The sequence below is a fragment of the Salvelinus fontinalis genome, chromosome 36, assembly GCF_029448725.1.
Source record: "Salvelinus fontinalis isolate EN_2023a chromosome 36, ASM2944872v1, whole genome shotgun sequence".
Classification (NCBI taxonomy): Eukaryota; Metazoa; Chordata; class Actinopteri; order Salmoniformes; family Salmonidae; genus Salvelinus; species Salvelinus fontinalis.
Window position 1 is genome coordinate 27,214,029 of NC_074700.1, and position 19,045 is coordinate 27,233,073.

Below are 19,045 nucleotides of genomic sequence, written 5' to 3' on the forward strand. Positions count from 1 at the left end.
GGCCACTATGCCCCAGTCCAGTCTTGTCTAGTGTTTACCTGTATGGCCAGGTATGAGGCCACTATGCCCCAGTCCAGTCTAGTCTAGTGTTTACCTGTATGGCCAGGTATGAGGCCACTATGCCCCAGTCCAGTCCAGTCTAGTCTAGTGTTTACCTGTATGGCCAGGTATGAGGCCACTATGCCCCAGTCCAGTCTAGTGTTTACCTGTATGGCCAGGTATGAGGCCACTATGCCCCAGTCCAGTCTAGTGTTTACCTGTATGGCCAGGTATGAGGCCACTATGCCCCAGTCCAGTCTAGTGTTAACCTGTATGGCCAGGTATGAGGCCACTATGCCCCAGTCCAGTCTAGTGTTTACTTGTATGGCCAGGTATGAGGCCACTATGCCCCAGTCCAGTCTAGTGTTTACCTGTATGGCCAGGTATGAGGCCACTATGCCCCAGTCCAGTCCAGTCTAGTGTTTACCTGTATGGCCAGGTATGAGGCCACTATGCCCCAGTCCAGTCTAGTCTAGTGTGTACCTGTATGGCCAGGTATGAAGCCACTATGCCCCAGTCCAGTCCAGTCTAGTGTTTACCTGTATGGCCAGGTATGAGGCCACTATGCCCCAGTCCAGTCTAGTGTGTACCTGTATGGCCTGGTATGAGGCCACTATGCCCCAGTCCAGTCCAGTCTAGTGTTTACCTGTATGGCCAGGTATGAGGCCACTATGCCCCAGTCCAGTCTAGTGTTTACCTGTATGGCCAGGTATGAGGCCACTATGCCCCAGTCCAGTCCAGTCTAGTGTTTACCTGTATGGCCAGGTATGAGGCCACTATGCCCCAGTCCAGTCTAGTGTTTACCTGTATGGCCAGGTATGAGGCCACTATGCCCCAGTCCAGTCTAGTGTTTACCTGTATGGTCAGGTATGAGGCCACTATGCCCCAGTCCAGTCTAGTGTTTACCTGTATGGCCAGGTATGAGGCCACTATGCCCAAGTCCAGTCCAGTCTAGTGTGTACCTGTATGGCCAGGTATGAGGCCACTATGCCCCAGTCCAGTCCAGTCTAGTGTTTACCTGTATGGCCAGGTATGAGGCCACTATGCCCCAGTCCAGTCCAGTGTTTACCTGTATGGCCAGGTATGAGGCCACTATGCCCCAGTCCAGTCTAGTGTTTACCTGTATGGCCAGGTATGAAGCCACTATGCCCCAGTCCAGTCCAGTCTAGTGTTTACCTGTATGGCCAGGTATGAGGCCACTATGCCCCAGTCCAGTCTAGTATTTACCTGTATGGTCAGGTATGAAGCCACTATGCCCCAGTCCAGTCCAGTCTAGTGTGTACCTGTATGGCCAGGTATGAGGCCACTATGCCCCAGTCCAGTCTAGTGTTTACCTGTATGGTCAGGTATGAGGCCACTATGCCCCAGTCCAGTCTAGTGTGTACCTGTATGGCCAGGTATGAGGCCACTATGCCCCAGTCCAGTCTAGTCTAGTGTTTACCTGTATGGTCAGGTATGAGGCCACTATGCCCCAGTCCAGTCCAGTCTAGTGTTTACCTGTATGGCCAGGTATGAGGCCATAATGCCCCAGTCCAGTCCAGTCTAGTGTTTACCTGTATGGCCAGGTATGAGGCCACTATGCCCCAGTCCAGTCCAGTCTAGTGTTTACCTGTATGTCCAGGTATGAGGCCACTATGCCCCAGTCCAGTCTAGTGTTTACCTGTATGGTCAGGTATGAGGCCACTATGCCCCAGTCCAGTCCAGTCTAGTGTGTACCTGTATGGTCAGGTATGAGGCCACTATGCCCCAGTCCAGTCCAGTCTAGTGTTTACCTGTATGGTCAGGTATGAGGCCACTATGCCCCAGTCCAGTCCAGTCTAGTGTTTACCTGTATGGTCAGGTATGAGGCCACTATGCCCCAGTCCAGTCCAGTCTAGTGTTTACCTGTATGGTCAGGTATGAGGCCACTATGCCCCAGTCCAGTCCAGTCTAGTGTTTACCTGTATGGCCAGGTATGAGGCCACTATGCCCCAGTCCAGTCCAGTCTAGTGTTTACCTGTATGGCCAGGTATGAGGCCACTATGCCCCAGTCCAGTCCAGTCTAGTGTTTACCTGTATGGTCGGGTATGAGGCCACTATGCCCCAGTCCAGTCTAGTCTAGTGTTTACCTGTATGGTCAGGTATGAGGCCACTATGCCCCAGTCCTTCCAGTCTAGTGTTTACCTGTATGGTCAGGTATGAGGCCACTATGCCCCAGTCCAGTCCAGTCTAGTGTTTACCTGTATGGCCAGGTATGAGGCCACTATGCCCCAGTCCAGTCCAGTCTAGTGTTTACCTGTATGGTCAGGTATGAGGCCACTATGCCCCAGTCCAGTCTAGTGTTTACCTGTATAGTCAGGTATGAGGCCACTATGCCCCAGTCCAGTCTAGTGTGTACCTGTATGGCCAGGTATGAGGCCACTATGCCCCAGTCTAGTCTAGTGTTTACCTGTATGGTCAGGTATGAGGCCACTATGCCCCAGTCCAGTCTAGTGTTTACCTGTATGGCCAGGTATGAAGCCACTATGCCCCAGTCCAGTCCAGTCTAGTGTTTACCTTTATGGTTAGGTATGAGGCCACTATGCCCCAGTCCAGTCTAGTGTTTACCTGTATGGTCAGGTATGAGGCCACTATGCCCCAGTCCAGTCTAGTGTTTACCTGTACGGCCAGGTATGAGGCCACTATGCCCCAGTCCAGTATAGTGTTTACCTGTATGGTCAGGTATGAGGCCACTATGCCCCAGTCTAGTCTAGTGTTTACCTGTATGGTCAGGTATGAGGCCACTATGCCCCAGTCCAGTCTAGTGTTTACATGTATGGTCAGGTATGAGGCCACTATGCTCCAGTCCAGTCTAGTGTTTACCTGTATGGCCAGGTATGAGGCCACTATGCCCCAGTCCAGTCCAGTCTAGTGTTTACCTGTATGGCCAGGTATGAGGCCACTATGCCCCAGTCCAGTCCAGTCTAGTGTTTACCTGTATGGTCGGGTATGAGGCCACTATGCCCCAGTCCAGTCTAGTCTAGTGTTTACCTGTATGGTCAGGTATGAGGCCACTATGCCCCAGTCCTTCCAGTCTAGTGTTTACCTGTATGGTCAGGTATGAGGCCACTATGCCCCAGTCCAGTCCAGTCTAGTGTTTACCTGTATGGCCAGGTATGAGGCCACTATGCCCCAGTCCAGTCCAGTCTAGTGTTTACCTGTATGGTCAGGTATGAGGCCACTATGCCCCAGTCCAGTCTAGTGTTTACCTGTATAGTCAGGTATGAGGCCACTATGCCCCAGTCCAGTCTAGTGTGTACCTGTATGGCCAGGTATGAGGCCACTATGCCCCAGTCTAGTCTAGTGTTTACCTGTATGGTCAGGTATGAGGCCACTATGCCCCAGTCTAGTCTAGTGTTTACCTGTATGGTCAGGTATGAGGCCACTATGCCCCAGTCCAGTCTAGTGTTTACCTGTATGGTCAGGTATGAGGCCACTATGCTCCAGTCCAGTCTAGTGTTTACCTGTATGGCCAGGTATGAGGCCACTATGCCCCAGTCCAGTCCAGTCTAGTGTTTACCTGTATGGCCAGGTATGAGGCCACTATGCCCCAGTCCAGTCCAGTCTAGTGTTTACCTGTATGGTCGGGTATGAGGCCACTATGCCCCAGTCCAGTCTAGTCTAGTGTTTACCTGTATGGTCAGGTATGAGGCCACTATGCCCCAGTCCTTCCAGTCTAGTGTTTACCTGTATGGTCAGGTATGAGGCCACTATGCCCCAGTCCAGTCCAGTCTAGTGTTTACCTGTATGGCCAGGTATGAGGCCACTATGCCCCAGTCCAGTATAGTGTTTACCTGTATGGTCAGGTATGAGGCCACTATGCCCCAGTCTAGTCTAGTGTTTACCTGTATGGTCAGGTATGAGGCCACTATGCCCCAGTCCAGTCTAGTGTTTACCTGTATGGTCAGGTATGAGGCCACTATGCTCCAGTCCAGTCTAGTGTTTACCTGTATGGCCAGGTATGAGGCCACTATGCCCCAGTCCAGTCCAGTCTAGTGTTTACCTGTATGGCCAGGTATGAGGCCACTATGCCCCAGTCCAGTCCAGTCTAGTGTTTACCTGTATGGTCGGGTATGAGGCCACTATGCCCCAGTCCAGTCTAGTCTAGTGTTTACCTGTATGGTCAGGTATGAGGCCACTATGCCCCAGTCCTTCCAGTCTAGTGTTTACCTGTATGGTCAGGTATGAGGCCACTATGCCCCAGTCCAGTCCAGTCTAGTGTTTACCTGTATGGCCAGGTATGAGGCCACTATGCCCCAGTCCAGTCCAGTCTAGTGTTTACCTGTATGGTCAGGTATGAGGCCACTATGCCCCAGTCCAGTCTAGTGTTTACCTGTATAGTCAGGTATGAGGCCACTATGCCCCAGTCCAGTCTAGTGTGTACCTGTATGGCCAGGTATGAGGCCACTATGCCCCAGTCTAGTCTAGTGTTTACCTGTATGGTCAGGTATGAGGCCACTATGCCCCAGTCTAGTCTAGTGTTTACCTGTATGGTCAGGTATGAGGCCACTATGCCCCAGTCCAGTCTAGTGTTTACCTGTATGGTCAGGTATGAGGCCACTATGCTCCAGTCCAGTCTAGTGTTTACCTGTATGGCCAGGTATGAGGCCACTATGCCCCAGTCCAGTCCAGTCTAGTGTTTACCTGTATGGCCAGGTATGAGGCCACTATGCCCCAGTCCAGTCCAGTCTAGTGTTTACCTGTATGGTCGGGTATGAGGCCACTATGCCCCAGTCCAGTCTAGTCTAGTGTTTACCTGTATGGTCAGGTATGAGGCCACTATGCCCCAGTCCTTCCAGTCTAGTGTTTACCTGTATGGTCAGGTATGAGGCCACTATGCCCCAGTCCAGTCCAGTCTAGTGTTTACCTGTATGGCCAGGTATGAGGCCACTATGCCCCAGTCCAGTCCAGTCTAGTGTTTACCTGTATGGTCAGGTATGAGGCCACTATGCCCCAGTCCAGTCTAGTGTTTACCTGTATAGTCAGGTATGAGGCCACTATGCCCCAGTCCAGTCTAGTGTGTACCTGTATGGCCAGGTATGAGGCCACTATGCCCCAGTCTAGTCTAGTGTTTACCTGTATGGTCAGGTATGAGGCCACTATGCCCCAGTCCAGTCTAGTCTAGTGTTTACCTGTATGGTCAGGTATGAGGCCACTATGCCCCAGTCCTTCCAGTCTAGTGTTTACCTGTATGGCCAGGTATGAGGCCACTATGCCCCAGTCCAGTCCAGTCTAGTGTTTACCTGTATGGCCAGGTATGAGGCCACTATGCCCCAGTCCAGTCCAGTCTAGTGTTTACCTGTATGGCCAGGTATGAGGCCACTATGCCCCAGTCCAGTCCAGTCTAGTGTTTACCTGTATGGTCAGGTATGAGGCCACTATGCCCCAGTCCAGTCTAGTGTTTACCTGTATGGCCAGGTATGAGGCCACTATGCCCCAGTCCAGTCCACAGTGACAGAACAGCTTCTTGGTCTTCACCAGCCCCATGAAACCTGTAGAAGGAGATACCACTTTATTAATCTAGAACAGACTAGTGTTTTTAACCTGATGAGGATAGAGGAACGCCTCGGCCAGACAGGTTAACCCCTCTGATATAAACACACCTTATGAATCTAGAACAGACAGACTAGGGTTTTTAACCCCTCTGATATAAACACACCTTTGGGTTTCGGGTGAGGTTCTGTTCGAGCTCGAGAGAACAGAGTGGGGTCCAACACGATGTGGTGAGAATCCTGGAGAGATGGGAGGGGGGAGAGGAGAGGGGAGGGGGAGAGAGAGGGAGGGGGAGAGAGGGAGAGAGGGGAGGGAGGGGAGAGAAAGAGGGGAAGGGGGAGAGACGGGAGGGGAGGGAGGGAAAGGGGGAGAGACGGGATAGAGGGAAGGGAGGGAGGGGAGAGGGAAAGGGGGGTAGAGAGGAGCGAGGCAAGGGAGGGAAAAGGGGAGAGAGGGGAGGGAGGGAAAGAGAGAGGGGATGGAGGGGAGAGAGGGAGGGGAGCGAGAAAGGGGGGGAGGAGGGAAGGGAGGGAGGGAAAGGGGGAAAGATGGGATGGAGGGGAGAGGGAAAGGGGGAGAGGGAGGGAGGGAGGGAAAAGAGGACGGAGGGGAGAGAGAAAGGGGGAGAGAGGGGAGAGGAGGGAGGGAAAGGAGGAGAGAAGGGATGGAGGGGAGAGAGAAAGGGGGGGAGAGAGAAGGGAGAGGAGAGAGGCAAGAGAGAACAGAAAGTGAGAGGCTTGCTACACAGTACACTATACAGTGAGTTCACAAAACATTAGGAACACCTTCCTAATATTGACTAGCACCCCTCCCCACTGGCCCTCAGCCTCAATTTGTCAGGGCTGGAAAGTGTGCTGGCCCATGTTGACTCCAACGCTTCCCACAGTCGTGTCCAGTCGGCTGGATGTCCTTTGGGTGGTGGACCATTCTTGATACACACGGGAAACTGTTGAGCGTGAAAAACCCAGCAGCGTTGCAGTTCTTGACACAAACCGGTGCGTCTGGCACCATACCCCGTTCAAAGGTAATTAAATATTTTGTCTTGTCCATTCACCCTCTGAATGGCGCACACATACACAATCCATGTCTCATTTGTCTCAAGGCTTAAAAATCCTCCCCTCTTCTACACTGATTGAAGTGGATTTAACAGGTGACTTCAATAACGGATCGTAGCTTTCACCTGGATTCACCTGGTCAGTCTATCATGGAAAGAGCAGGTGTTCTTAATGTTTTGTACACTCAGTGTGTGTGTGTGTGTGTGTGTGTGTGTGTGTGTGTGTGTGTGTGTGTGTGTGTGTGTGTGTGTGTGTGTGTGTGTGTGTGTGTGTGTGTGTGTGTGTGTGTGTGTGTGTAGGTTCCTACCTGCAGTACTCTGATGTCGTCTGTGTGTGTGTGTGTGTGTGTGTGTGTGTGTGTGTGTGTGTGTGTGTGTGTGTGTGTGTGTGTGTGTGTGTGTGTGTGTGTGTGTGTGTGTGTGTGTAGGTTCCCACCTGCAGTACTCTGATGTCGTCTGTGTAACAGCTGTGTGTGTGTGTGTGTGTGTGTGTGTGTGTGTGTGTGTGTGTGTGTGTGTGTGTGTGTGTGTGGGTTCCTACCTGCAGTACTCTGATGTCGTCTGTGTAGCAGCTGTGTTTCTTACACTTGGAGCAGAGGAGCTGGTAGTTCCCTTCAGTCCGGGGTCTCTCTGGCACCATCTTCACCATGTCACGACACACCTTGTCCCCACGCTGGAACACCTCCATCTGGCACACACCGGGACGGACACACACACAGTCACACACACGGACACACACACCGGGACGGACACACACACACGGACACACACACCGGGACGGACACGGGGACGGACACACACACCGGGACGGACGGACACACACACACACACACACACACAGGGACGGAGACACACACCGGGACGAACACACACACACACACACACACAGACAGACAGACAGACAGACAGACAGACAGACACACACACAGGGACGGACACGGAGACAGAAAGACACACACAGTCACACAAGGACAGACACACACCTTGAAACATCTACATCTCATGGACTGTGTGTGTGTGACTGTGTGTGTGTGACTGTGTGTGTGTGTGTTTGACTGACTGTGTGTGTGTCTTTCTGTCCCCGTGTTCGTCCCTGTGTGTGTGTATGTGTGTGTGACCGTGTGTGTGTGTGTGTGTGTGTGTGTGTGTGTGTGTGTGTGTGTGTGTGTGTGTGTGTGTGTGTGTGTGTGTGTGTGACCGTGTGTGTGTGTGTGTGTGTGTGTGTGTGTGTGTGTGTGTGTGTGTGTGTGTGTGTGTGTGTGACCGTGTGTGTGTGTGTGACACTGTGTGTGTGTGTGTGTGTGTGTGTGTGTGTGTCCACCTTGTGGAGCATCTCAGCAGGGGTGTCCTGTAGGTTTCTGATGGCACTCTCTACAATCTTCTCCTTCTCCATGTTATGTTTCTCCTTATCAATCCTGTCCTTTTTATCAGACACCAAGATACACTTGCTGCCCTGGGCCCTGCCGCGACCTGACACACACACACACACACACACACACACACACACACACACACACACACACACACACACACACACACACACACACACACACACACACACACACACACACACATTATAAGCCTCTCGGGATTGGTCCAGAGTCTCTGGGTTCGCACCCAGGCTCTGTCGCAGCCGGCCGCAACCGGGAGGTCCGTGGGGCGACGCACAATTGGCATAGCGTCATCCGGGTTAGGGAGGGTTTGGCCGGTAGGGATATCCTTGTCTCAGTATGTAAAATGTAATAAAATGTATGCACTCTACTGTAAGTCGCTCTGGATAAGAGCGTCTGCTAAATGACTAAAATGTAAATGTAAATGTAAATAACATCACATAAACAGGATACTGCCCTGGAACACATCATTATAACATGATTGACTGACTGGATGACTGGTTGAGTGACTGGATGACTGGTTGATTGACTGGCTGACTAGCTGATTGAATGACTGACTGACTCACTGGTTGATTGACTGGCTGACTGGTTGATTGACTGGCTGACTAGCTGATTAACTGACTGACTGGCTGACTGGTTGAGTGACTGACTGGCTGACTGGTTGATTGACTGGCTGACTGGTTGAGTGACTGGCTGACTGGTTGAGTGACTGACTGGCTGACTGGTTCATTGACTGGCTGACTAGCTGATTGACTGACTGGCTGGCTCACTGGTTGATTGACTGGCTGACTGGTTGATTGACTGGATGACTGGTTGATTGACTGGCTGACTGGTTGAATGACTGACTGACTGACTGGTTGATTGACTGGCTGACAGGTTGATTGACTGGCTGACTAGCTGATTGAATGACTGACTGACTCACTGGTTGATTGACTGGCTGACAGGTTGATTGACTGGCTGACTAGCTGATTGAATGACTGGCTGGCTCACTGGTTGATTGACTGGCTGACTGGTTGATTGACTGGATGACTGGTTGATTGACTGGCTGACTGGTTGATTGACTGACTGGTTGAATGACTGACTGGCTCACTGGTTGATTGATTCATTTACTGACTGACTGAATGAATGAGTGGCTGGCTTACTGACTCGACTGACTGACTCGCCGGTTGGCAAACTGTCTGACTAGCTGAGTAATTGATTGATGCATCGATTGATTACCTCTGACTTGGACCATCTTGACCACATTGCCAACGTATTCGTACATCAATACCAGGTTGCATTGTGGAATATCGATGCCCTCGTCGGCCACCGAAGTAGCGATCAGGATCTTGCTTTGATTGTCAACACTCTTAAAGGAATCCAGCACACCTTTCTTCGAGTTCAGCGTCATGCCTGGAGGGGAACAATAAAGATCATTCAAATCAATTGGATTCAAATAAAAAACAAACTGGGAGAGGAACACCTGAGACGGTCAGCTGGAAAAGAGAGAGGAACACGTACGTACCTGAGCCAGTCAGCTGGAAAAGAGAGAGGAACACGTACGTACCTGAGCCGGTCAGCTGGAAAAGAGAGAGGAACACGTACGTACCTGAGCCGGTCAGCTGGAAAAGAGAGAGGAACACGTACGTACCTGAGCCGGTCAGCTGGAAAAGAGAGAGGAACACGTACGTACCTGAGCCAGTCAGCTGGAAAAGAGAGAGGAACACGTACGTACCTGAGCCAGTCAGCTGGAAAAGAGAGAGGAACACGTACGTACCTGAGCCGGTCAGCTGGAAAAGAGAGAGGAACACGTACGTACCTGAGCCGGTCAGCTGGAAAAGAGAGAGGAACACGTACGTACCTGAGCCAGTCAGCTGGAAAAGAGAGAGGAACACGTACGTACCTGAGCCAGTCAGCTGGAAAAGAGAGAGGAACACGTACGTACCTGAGCCGGTCAGCTGGAAAAGAGAGAGGAACACGTACGTACCTGAGCCGGTCAGCTGGAAAAGAGAGAGGAACACGTACGTACCTGAGCCGGTCAGCTGGAAAAGAGAGAGGAACACGTACGTACCTGAGCCAGTCAGCTGGAAAAGAGAGAGGAACACGTACGTACCTGAGCCGGTCAGCTGGAAAAGAGAGAGGAACACGTACGTACCTGAGCCGGTCAGCTGGAAAAGAGAGAGGAACACGTACGTACCTGAGCCGGTCAGCTGGAAAAGAGAGAGGAACACGTACGTACCTGAGCCGGTCAGCTGGAAAAGAGAGAGGAACACGTACGTACCTGAGCCGGTCAGCTGGAAAAGAGAGAGGAACACGTACGTACCTGAGCCGGTCAGCTGGAAAAGAGAGAGGAACACGTACGTACCTGAGCCGGTCAGCTGGAAAAGAGAGAGGAACACGTACGTACCTGAGCCGGTCAGCTGGCTGGACTTGCGTCCTCTCCCAATCAGTACTCCTGGTTTAAGGAACTTCAGGGAGTCAGACTCCTCCATCCAGCTCTTCAAGGCCTAGTGACGAGGAGACACACAGACCACAGGGGGTTGGTGGCACCTTCATGTCGGGAGGACGGGCTCGTGGTAATGACTGGAGTGGAATGGTATCAAATACATCAAACACGTGGTTTCCATGGTTTCCAGGTGTTTGATGCCATTCCAATGGCTCCGTTCTGGCCATATAATGAGCCGTCCTCCCCTCACCAGCCTCCACTGACACACATCACACACATAAAATAACTGGATTGAAAAAACAACAACCTGAATGCCAGAAAAATACACAAATATACATACATATATATATAAATACATACACATATATATATATAAATACATACACATATATATATAAATACATACACATATATATATAAATACATACACATATATATATAAATACATACACATATATATATAAATACATACAAATATATATATAAACATATATTACATATATATATAAATACATACACATATATATATAAATACATACACATATATATATAAATACATACACATATATATATAAATACATACACATATATATATATAAATACATACACATATATATATAAACATATATTACATATATATATAAACATATATTACATATATATATAAATACATACACATATATATAAATACATACACATATATATATAAATACATACACATATATATATATATTACATATATAAATACATACACATATATATATATATTACATATATATATAAATACATACACATATATATATATATATTACATATATATATAAATACATACACATATATATATATATATATTACATATATATATATAAATACATACACATATATATAAATACATACACAAATATATATATACACAATATATTAAATATATATATAAATACATACACATATATATATAAATACATACACATATATATATAAATACATACACATATATATATACACATATATTACATATATATATAAATACATACACATATATATATATATATATATATATATATTACATATATATATAAATACATACACATATATATATATATACACATATATATATAAATACATACACATATATATATATATACACATATATATATAAATACATACACATATATATATATATATATACACATATATATATAAATACATACACATATATATAAATACACATATATTACATATATATATAAATACATACACATATATATATATATACACATATATTACATATATATATAAATACATACACATATATATATATATACACATATAATACACAAACATACATACACATATATATATATACATACACATATATATATATATATACACATATATTACATATATATATAAATACATACACACATATATATATACACATATATTACATATATATATAAATACATACACATATATATATATACACATATATTACATATATATATAAATACATACACATATATATATATATATACACATATAATACACAAACATACATACACATATATATATACATACACATATATATATATATACACATATAATACACAAACATACATACACATATATATATATACATACACATATATATATACACATATATTACATATATATATAAATACATACATATATATATATATATAAATAAATACACAAACATACATACACATATATATATACACATATATTACATATATATATAAATACATACACATATATATATATATATAAATAAATACACAAACATACATACACATATATATATACACATATATTACATATATATATAAATACATACACACACATATATATATATATTGTAACGGTCCTGACCTGTTTTATGTTGTTTTTGTATGTGTTTATGGTCAGGGCGTGTGTTTTGGGTGGGTAGTCTGTGTTTTGTATTTCTAGGTTGGTTTTTGTGTTCGGCCTGGTATGATTCTCAATTAGAGACAGGTGTGTATCGTTTGTCTCTAATTGAGAGTCATACTAAGGCAGCCAGGGTTTCACTGGGGTTTTGTGGGTGTTTGTTCCTGTGTCCACACATGGACGGTTGAAGGTTAGTCACGTTTGTTGTTTTGTAGTTTTTGTAGTGTCTTGTTTGCTGTTTTCATTAAAAGATGGCTTATTTCCCTCAATCCGCATCTTGGTCCTATCCATGCTCCTCCTCGTTTGAGGAGGAGAACAACATTGACTGCCTTTACAGAAACACCCACCATAACAGGACCAAGCGGATTGAGGAGAGAGAAAAGGAACTAAGGCACTGGACACAGGAGGAATGGTCTTGGGAGATCATGGACGGAAAGGGACCCTGGGGAAGGGTTGGAGAGAATCGCCGCTCTCGGGAGGAGAGGAAGGCAGCCACAGCCCAGGAGCGCTGGTATGAGGAGGCAGCACATAGGAGAGGCTGGAAGCCCGAGAGGCTCACCCAAAAATTTCTTGGGGGGGGCTAAAGGGGAGTGTGGTGAAGCCGGGTTGGATACCTGAGCCAACTCCCCGGGCTTGCCGTGGAGTAAGAGGGCGTCGTACTGGTCAGACACCGTGTTATGCGGTAAAGCGCACGGTGTCCCCAGTACGCGTGCTTAGCCCAGTGCGGGCTATTCCACCTTGCCGCACTGGGAGGGCTAGGTTGGGCATCGAGCCGAGTGCCATGAAGCCGGCCCAACGTATCTGGTCTCCAGTACGTCTCCTCGGGCCGGCGTACATGGTACCAGCCTTACAGGTGGTGTCCCCGGTTCGCCTGCTTAGCCCAGTGCGGGCTATTCCACCTCGCCGCACTGGCAGGGCTACGGGGACCATTCAACCTGGTAAGGTTGGGGAGGCTCGGTGCTCAAGAGCACGTGTCCTCCTTCACGGTCCGGTATATCCGGCGCCACCTTCCCACCCCAGCTCAGTACCACCAGTGCCTACACCACGCACCAGGCTTCCAGTGCATCTCCAGAGCCCTGTTCCTCTTCCACGCACTCTCCCTATGGTGCGTGTCTCCAGCCCGGTACCTCCAGTTCCGGTACCACGCACCAGGCCTAGAGTGCGCCACGAGAGTCCAGTGTGCCCAGTTCCTGTTCCCCGCACTCGCCCTGAGGTGCGTGCCCTTATCCCGGTACCTCCAGTTCCGGTACCACGCACCAGGCCTATAGTGCGCCACGAGAGTCCAGTGTGCCCAGTTCCTGTTCCCCGCACTCGCCCTGAGGTGCGTGCCCTTATCCCGGTACCTCCAGTTCTGGTACCACGCACCAGGCCTATAGTGCGTCTCAGCCGGCCAGAGTCTGCCGTCTGCCTAGCGCCAGAGCCGTCCTGCCATGACCAGCCAGAGCCGTCCTGCCATGACCTGCCAGAGCCGTCCTGCCATGACCTGCCAGAGCCGTCCAGCCAGGACCTGCCAGAGCCGTCCAGCCAGGACCTGCCAGAGCCGTCCAGCCAGGACCTGCCAGAGCCGTCCAGCCAGGACCTGCCAGAGCCGTCCAGCCAGGACCTGCCAGAGCCGTCCAGCCAGGACCTGCCAGAGCCGTCCAGCCAGGACCTGCCAGAGCCGTCCAGCCAGGACCTGCCAGAGCCGTCCAGAGCCGTCCAGCCAGGACCTGCCGGAGTCCCTAAACCAGGACCTTCCGGAGTCCCTCAGCCAGGACCTGCCGGAGTCCCTCAGCCAGGACCTGCCGGAGTCCCTCAGCCAGGACCTGCCGGAGTCCCTCAGCCAGGACCTGCCGGAGTCCCTCAGCCAGGACCTGCCGGAGTCCCTCAGCCAGGACCTGCCGCCCCTTGTCCCGGTGCTGCCCCTTGTCCCGGTGCTGCCCCTTGTCCCGGTGCTGCCCCTTGTCCCGGTGCTGCCCCTTGTCCCGGTGCTGCCCCTTGTCCCGGTGCTGCCCCTTGTCCCGGTGCTGCCCCTTGTCCCGGTGCTGCCCCTTGTCCCGGTGCTGCCCCTTGTCCCGGTGCTGCCCCTTGTCCCGGTGCTGCCCCTTCATTTAGGTGGTGTTAGTGGGAGGGTGGTCATTGGGAGGGGGATAAAGAAGCGGGGATTGATTATGGTGGGGTGGGGACCTCGCCCTCAGCCTGAGCCACCGCCGGGGTCAACTGCCCACCCAGACCCTCCCCTGGACTTTGTGCTGGTGCGCCCGGCGTTCGCACCTTGAGGGGGGGGGTTCTGTAACGGTCCTGACCTGTTTTATGTTGTTTTTGTATGTGTTTATGGTCAGGGCGTGTGTTTTGGGTGGGTAGTCTGTGTTTTGTATTTCTAGGTTGGTTTTTGTGTTCGGCCTGGTATGATTCTCAATTAGAGACAGGTGTGTATCGTTTGTCTCTAATTGAGAGTCATACTAAGGCAGCCAGGGTTTCACTGGGGTTTTGTGGGTGTTTGTTCCTGTGTCCACACATGGACGGTTGAAGGTTAGTCACGTTTGTTGTTTTGTAGTTTTTGTAGTGTCTTGTTTGCTGTTTTCATTAAAAGATGGCTTATTTCCCTCAATCCGCATCTTGGTCCTATCCATGCTCCTCCTCGTTTGAGGAGGAGAACAACAATGACTGCCTTTACATATATAAATAAATACACAAACATACATACACATATATATATATATATATACACATATATTACATATATATATAAATACATACACATATATATATAAATAAATACACAAACATACATACACATATATATACATATATTACATATATATATAAATACATACACATATATATATAAATAAATACACAAACATACATATATATATACACATATATTACATATAAATATATATATATAAATACATACACATATATATATATATATAAATAAATACACAAACATACATACACATATATATAAATATATACACATATATTACATATATATATAAACACATACACATATATATATATATATATAAATAAATACACAAACATACATACACATATATATATATATACACATATATTACATATATATATAAATACATACACATATATATATATATATAAATAAATACACAAACATACACACACATATATATATACATATATTACATATATATAAATACATACACATATATATATATATATATATATATATATATATATATAAATAAATACACAAACATACATACACATATATATATACACATATATTACATATATATATAAATACATACACACACATATATATATATAAATAAATACACAAACATACATACACATATATATATACACATATATTACATATATATATAAATACATACACATATATATATATATATATAAATAAATACACAAACATACATACACATATATATATACATATATTACATATATATATAAATACATACACATATATATATATATAAATAAATACACAAACATACATACACATATATATATACACATATATTACATATATATATATATATATATATATATATATATATAAATACATACACATATATATATATAAATAAATACACAAACATACATACACATATATATATATATATATATACACATATATTACATATATATATAAATACATACACATATATATATATATATATATAAATAAATACACAAACATACATACACATATATATATACACATATATTACATATATATATAAATACATACACATATATATATATATATATATAAATAAATACACAAACATACACACATATATATATATACATATATTACATATATATAAATACATACACATATATATATATATATTTATATATATAAATAAATACACAAACATACACACATATATATATATACATATTATATACACTGCTCAAAAAAATAAAGGGAACACTTAAACAACACAATGTAACTCCAAGTCAATCACACTTCTGTGAAATCAAACTGTCCTCTTAGGAAGCAACACTGATTGACAATAAATTTCACATGCTGTTGTGCAAATGGAATAGACAAAAGGTGGAAATTATAGGCAATTAGCAAGACACCCCCAATAAAGGAGTGGTTCTGCAGGTGGTGACCACAGACCACTTCTCAGTTCCTATGCTTCCTGGCTGATGTTTTGGTCACTTTTGAATGCTGGCGGTGCTCTCACTCTAGTGGTAGCATGAGACGGAGTCTACAACCCACACAAGTGGCTCAGGTAGTGCAGCTCATCCAGGATGGCACATCAATGCGAGCTGTGGCAAGAAGGTTTGCTGTGTCTGTCAGCGTAGTGTCCAATGCATGGAGGCGCTACCAGGAGACAGGTCAGTACACCAGGAGACATGGAGGAGGCCGGAGGAGGGCAACAACCCAGCAGCAGGACCGCTACCTCCGCCTTTGTGCAAGGAGGTGCACTGCCAGAGCCCTGCAAAATGACCTCCAGCAGGTCACAAATGTGCATGTGTCTGCTCAAACGGTCAGAAACAGACTCCATGAGGGTGGTATGAGGGCCCGACGTCCACAGGTGGGGGTTGTGCTTACAGCCCAACACCGTGCAGGACGTTTGGCATTTGCCAGAGAACACCAAGATTGGCAAATTCGCCACTGGCGCCCTGTGCTCTTCAGAGATGAAAGCAGGTTCACACTGAGCACATGAGCACATGTGACAGACGTGACAGAGTCTGGAGACGCCGTGGAGAACGTTCTGCTGCCTGCAACATCCTCCAGCATGACCGGTTTGGCGGTGGGTCAGTCATGGTGTGGGGTGGCATTTCTTTGGGGGGTCGCACAGCCCTCCATGTGCTCGCCAGAGGTAGCCTGACTGCCATTAGGTACCGAGATGAGATCCTCAGACCCCTTGTGAGACCATATGCTGGTGCGGTTGGCCCTGGGTTCCTCCTAATGCAAGACAATGCTAGACCTCATGTGGCTGGAGTGTGTCAGCAGTTCCTGCAAGAGGAAGGCATTGATGCTATGGACTGGCCTGCCCGTTCCCCAGAACTGAATCCAATTGAGCACATCTGGGACATCATGTCTCGCTCCATCCACCAACGCCACGTTGCACCGCAGACTGTCCAGGAGTTGGCAGATGCTTTAGTCCAGGTCTGGGAGGAGATCCCTCAGGAGACCATCCGCCACCTCATCAGGAGCATGCCCAGGCGTTGTAGGGGGGTCATACAGGCACGTGGAGGCCACACTACTGAGCCTCATTTTGACTTGTTTTAAGGACATTACATCAAAGTTGGATCAGCCTGTAGTGTGGTTTTCCACTTTAATTTTGAGTGTGACTCCAAATCCAGACCTCCATGGGTTGATACATTTGATTTCCATTGATAAGTTTTGTGTGATTTTGTTGTCAGCACATTCAACTATGTAAAGAAAAAAGTATTTAATAAGAATATTTCATTCATTCAGATCTAGGATGTGTTATTTTAGTGTTCCCTTTATTTATTTTTAGCAGTGTATATATATATAAATACACAAACATACATACATACATATTATTTATATACACACACATACATTAACACGCACATACACACACACACACACACACACACACACACACACACACACACACACACACACACACACACACACACACACACACACACACACACACAGCCTTACGTCTGCGAGGGCCCGCGTCCTAACGAACAGCACAGACTTGGTCTCATCATTCTGTCGATACTGTTCCTCCAGGATGTACTGTAACATCTCTAACTTAGGATTGTCCGTCTGCCCCCCGCTGGACAAACCCCGCAGTACACCCTGCTGACCTGGAGGAAAGAGAGAAGGATACAATATTTACCAAAGTGAGAGAAGAAGAACAGGGTTATTAGGAGAGAAGGGCTACTGAAACGGCAGGGAAATTACCCACAAAGCCAAAAAAGGAGGCCAGTTTTACCGCTTCATAACGACCACTTTGTTGTCTTTTTTTTTAGTTGAAATTTTAATTGAAATGAAAATGTAATTTACTGATTGTGAAGGATCTGAAACATGACTGTAGAAGCGTCATAATATAAGATAGGTTGAAATAGAATAGATAGAATGAACAGAAACGGGAACATCCTTCTCGTTGTCACGGAGACCCTACCATCGAAGTAAGCGGTGAGTTGTCTCTCCGTCTGGTCATGACCTGCGTTCTTCACCTGCTGTATGAAAGCTGACAGGTACTCTAACGCGTCCTTAGTCCTGGCATCCTCGTTGATGATCAACGCATCATTATACTTCTACAGGGTGATGGAGGGAGGGAGAGGGAGAGGGGGAGGGGGAGGGAGGGAGAGGGAGAGGGGGAGAGGGGGAGGGAGGGAGGGAGAGGGAGAGGGGGAGGGAGAGGGAGAGGGGGAGGGAGGGAGGGAGAGGGGGAGGGGGAGGGAGGGAGGGAGAGGGGGAGGGAGGGAGAGAGAGAGAGGTACGGAAAAGGAGAGAGGTACGGAGAGGGAGAGAGGTACAGAGAGGGAGAGAGGGAGAGAGAGAGAAATGGAGGGAGGGAGAGAGAGAGGTACGGCGAGGGAGAGAGGTACGGAGAGGGAGAGAGAGGGAGGGATGGAGAGAGGGAGAGAGAAAGAGAAGGGGAGAGAGGGAGAGATGGAGAGAGAGGGAGAGAGGGAGAGAGGGAGGGAGGTACGGAGAGGGAGAGAGAGGGAGGGATGGAGAGAGAGGGAGAGAGGGAG

General features: G+C 46.8%; 1 protein-coding gene and 1 long non-coding RNA gene across 5 annotated transcripts in view; one reads left to right on the forward strand and one right to left on the reverse strand.

Annotated features, from left to right (window-relative positions):
- rigi (RNA sensor RIG-I) overlaps positions 1 to 19,045 on the reverse strand; it is a 56,023-nt gene that overhangs the window by 3,668 nt on the left and 33,310 nt on the right. The window contains exons 13-20 of the mRNA XM_055901221.1: positions 18,466 to 18,601; positions 18,000 to 18,148; positions 10,382 to 10,481; positions 9,214 to 9,387; positions 7,926 to 8,074; positions 7,146 to 7,292; positions 5,717 to 5,789; positions 5,464 to 5,549 (exon numbers count right to left, since the gene is read on the reverse strand). Coding sequence (XP_055757196.1) covers positions 5,464 to 5,549; positions 5,717 to 5,789; positions 7,146 to 7,292; positions 7,926 to 8,074; positions 9,214 to 9,387; positions 10,382 to 10,481; positions 18,000 to 18,148; positions 18,466 to 18,601 — 1,014 coding nt within the window. The remainder of the gene's footprint in view (positions 1 to 5,463; positions 5,550 to 5,716; positions 5,790 to 7,145; positions 7,293 to 7,925; positions 8,075 to 9,213; positions 9,388 to 10,381; positions 10,482 to 17,999; positions 18,149 to 18,465; positions 18,602 to 19,045) is intronic.
- Positions 1,187 to 5,455, forward strand: LOC129835544 (uncharacterized). 4 transcript variants are annotated; one of them, XR_008756438.1, is made up of 3 exons: positions 1,187 to 1,227; positions 1,386 to 4,936; positions 5,044 to 5,455. It is a non-coding gene; the product is annotated as an uncharacterized LOC129835544 (long non-coding RNA). The 4 variants fall into 4 exon arrangements; XR_008756437.1 differs by having other exon boundaries at positions 1,386 to 4,295; positions 4,403 to 5,455; XR_008756436.1 differs by having other exon boundaries at positions 1,386 to 3,171; positions 3,279 to 5,455.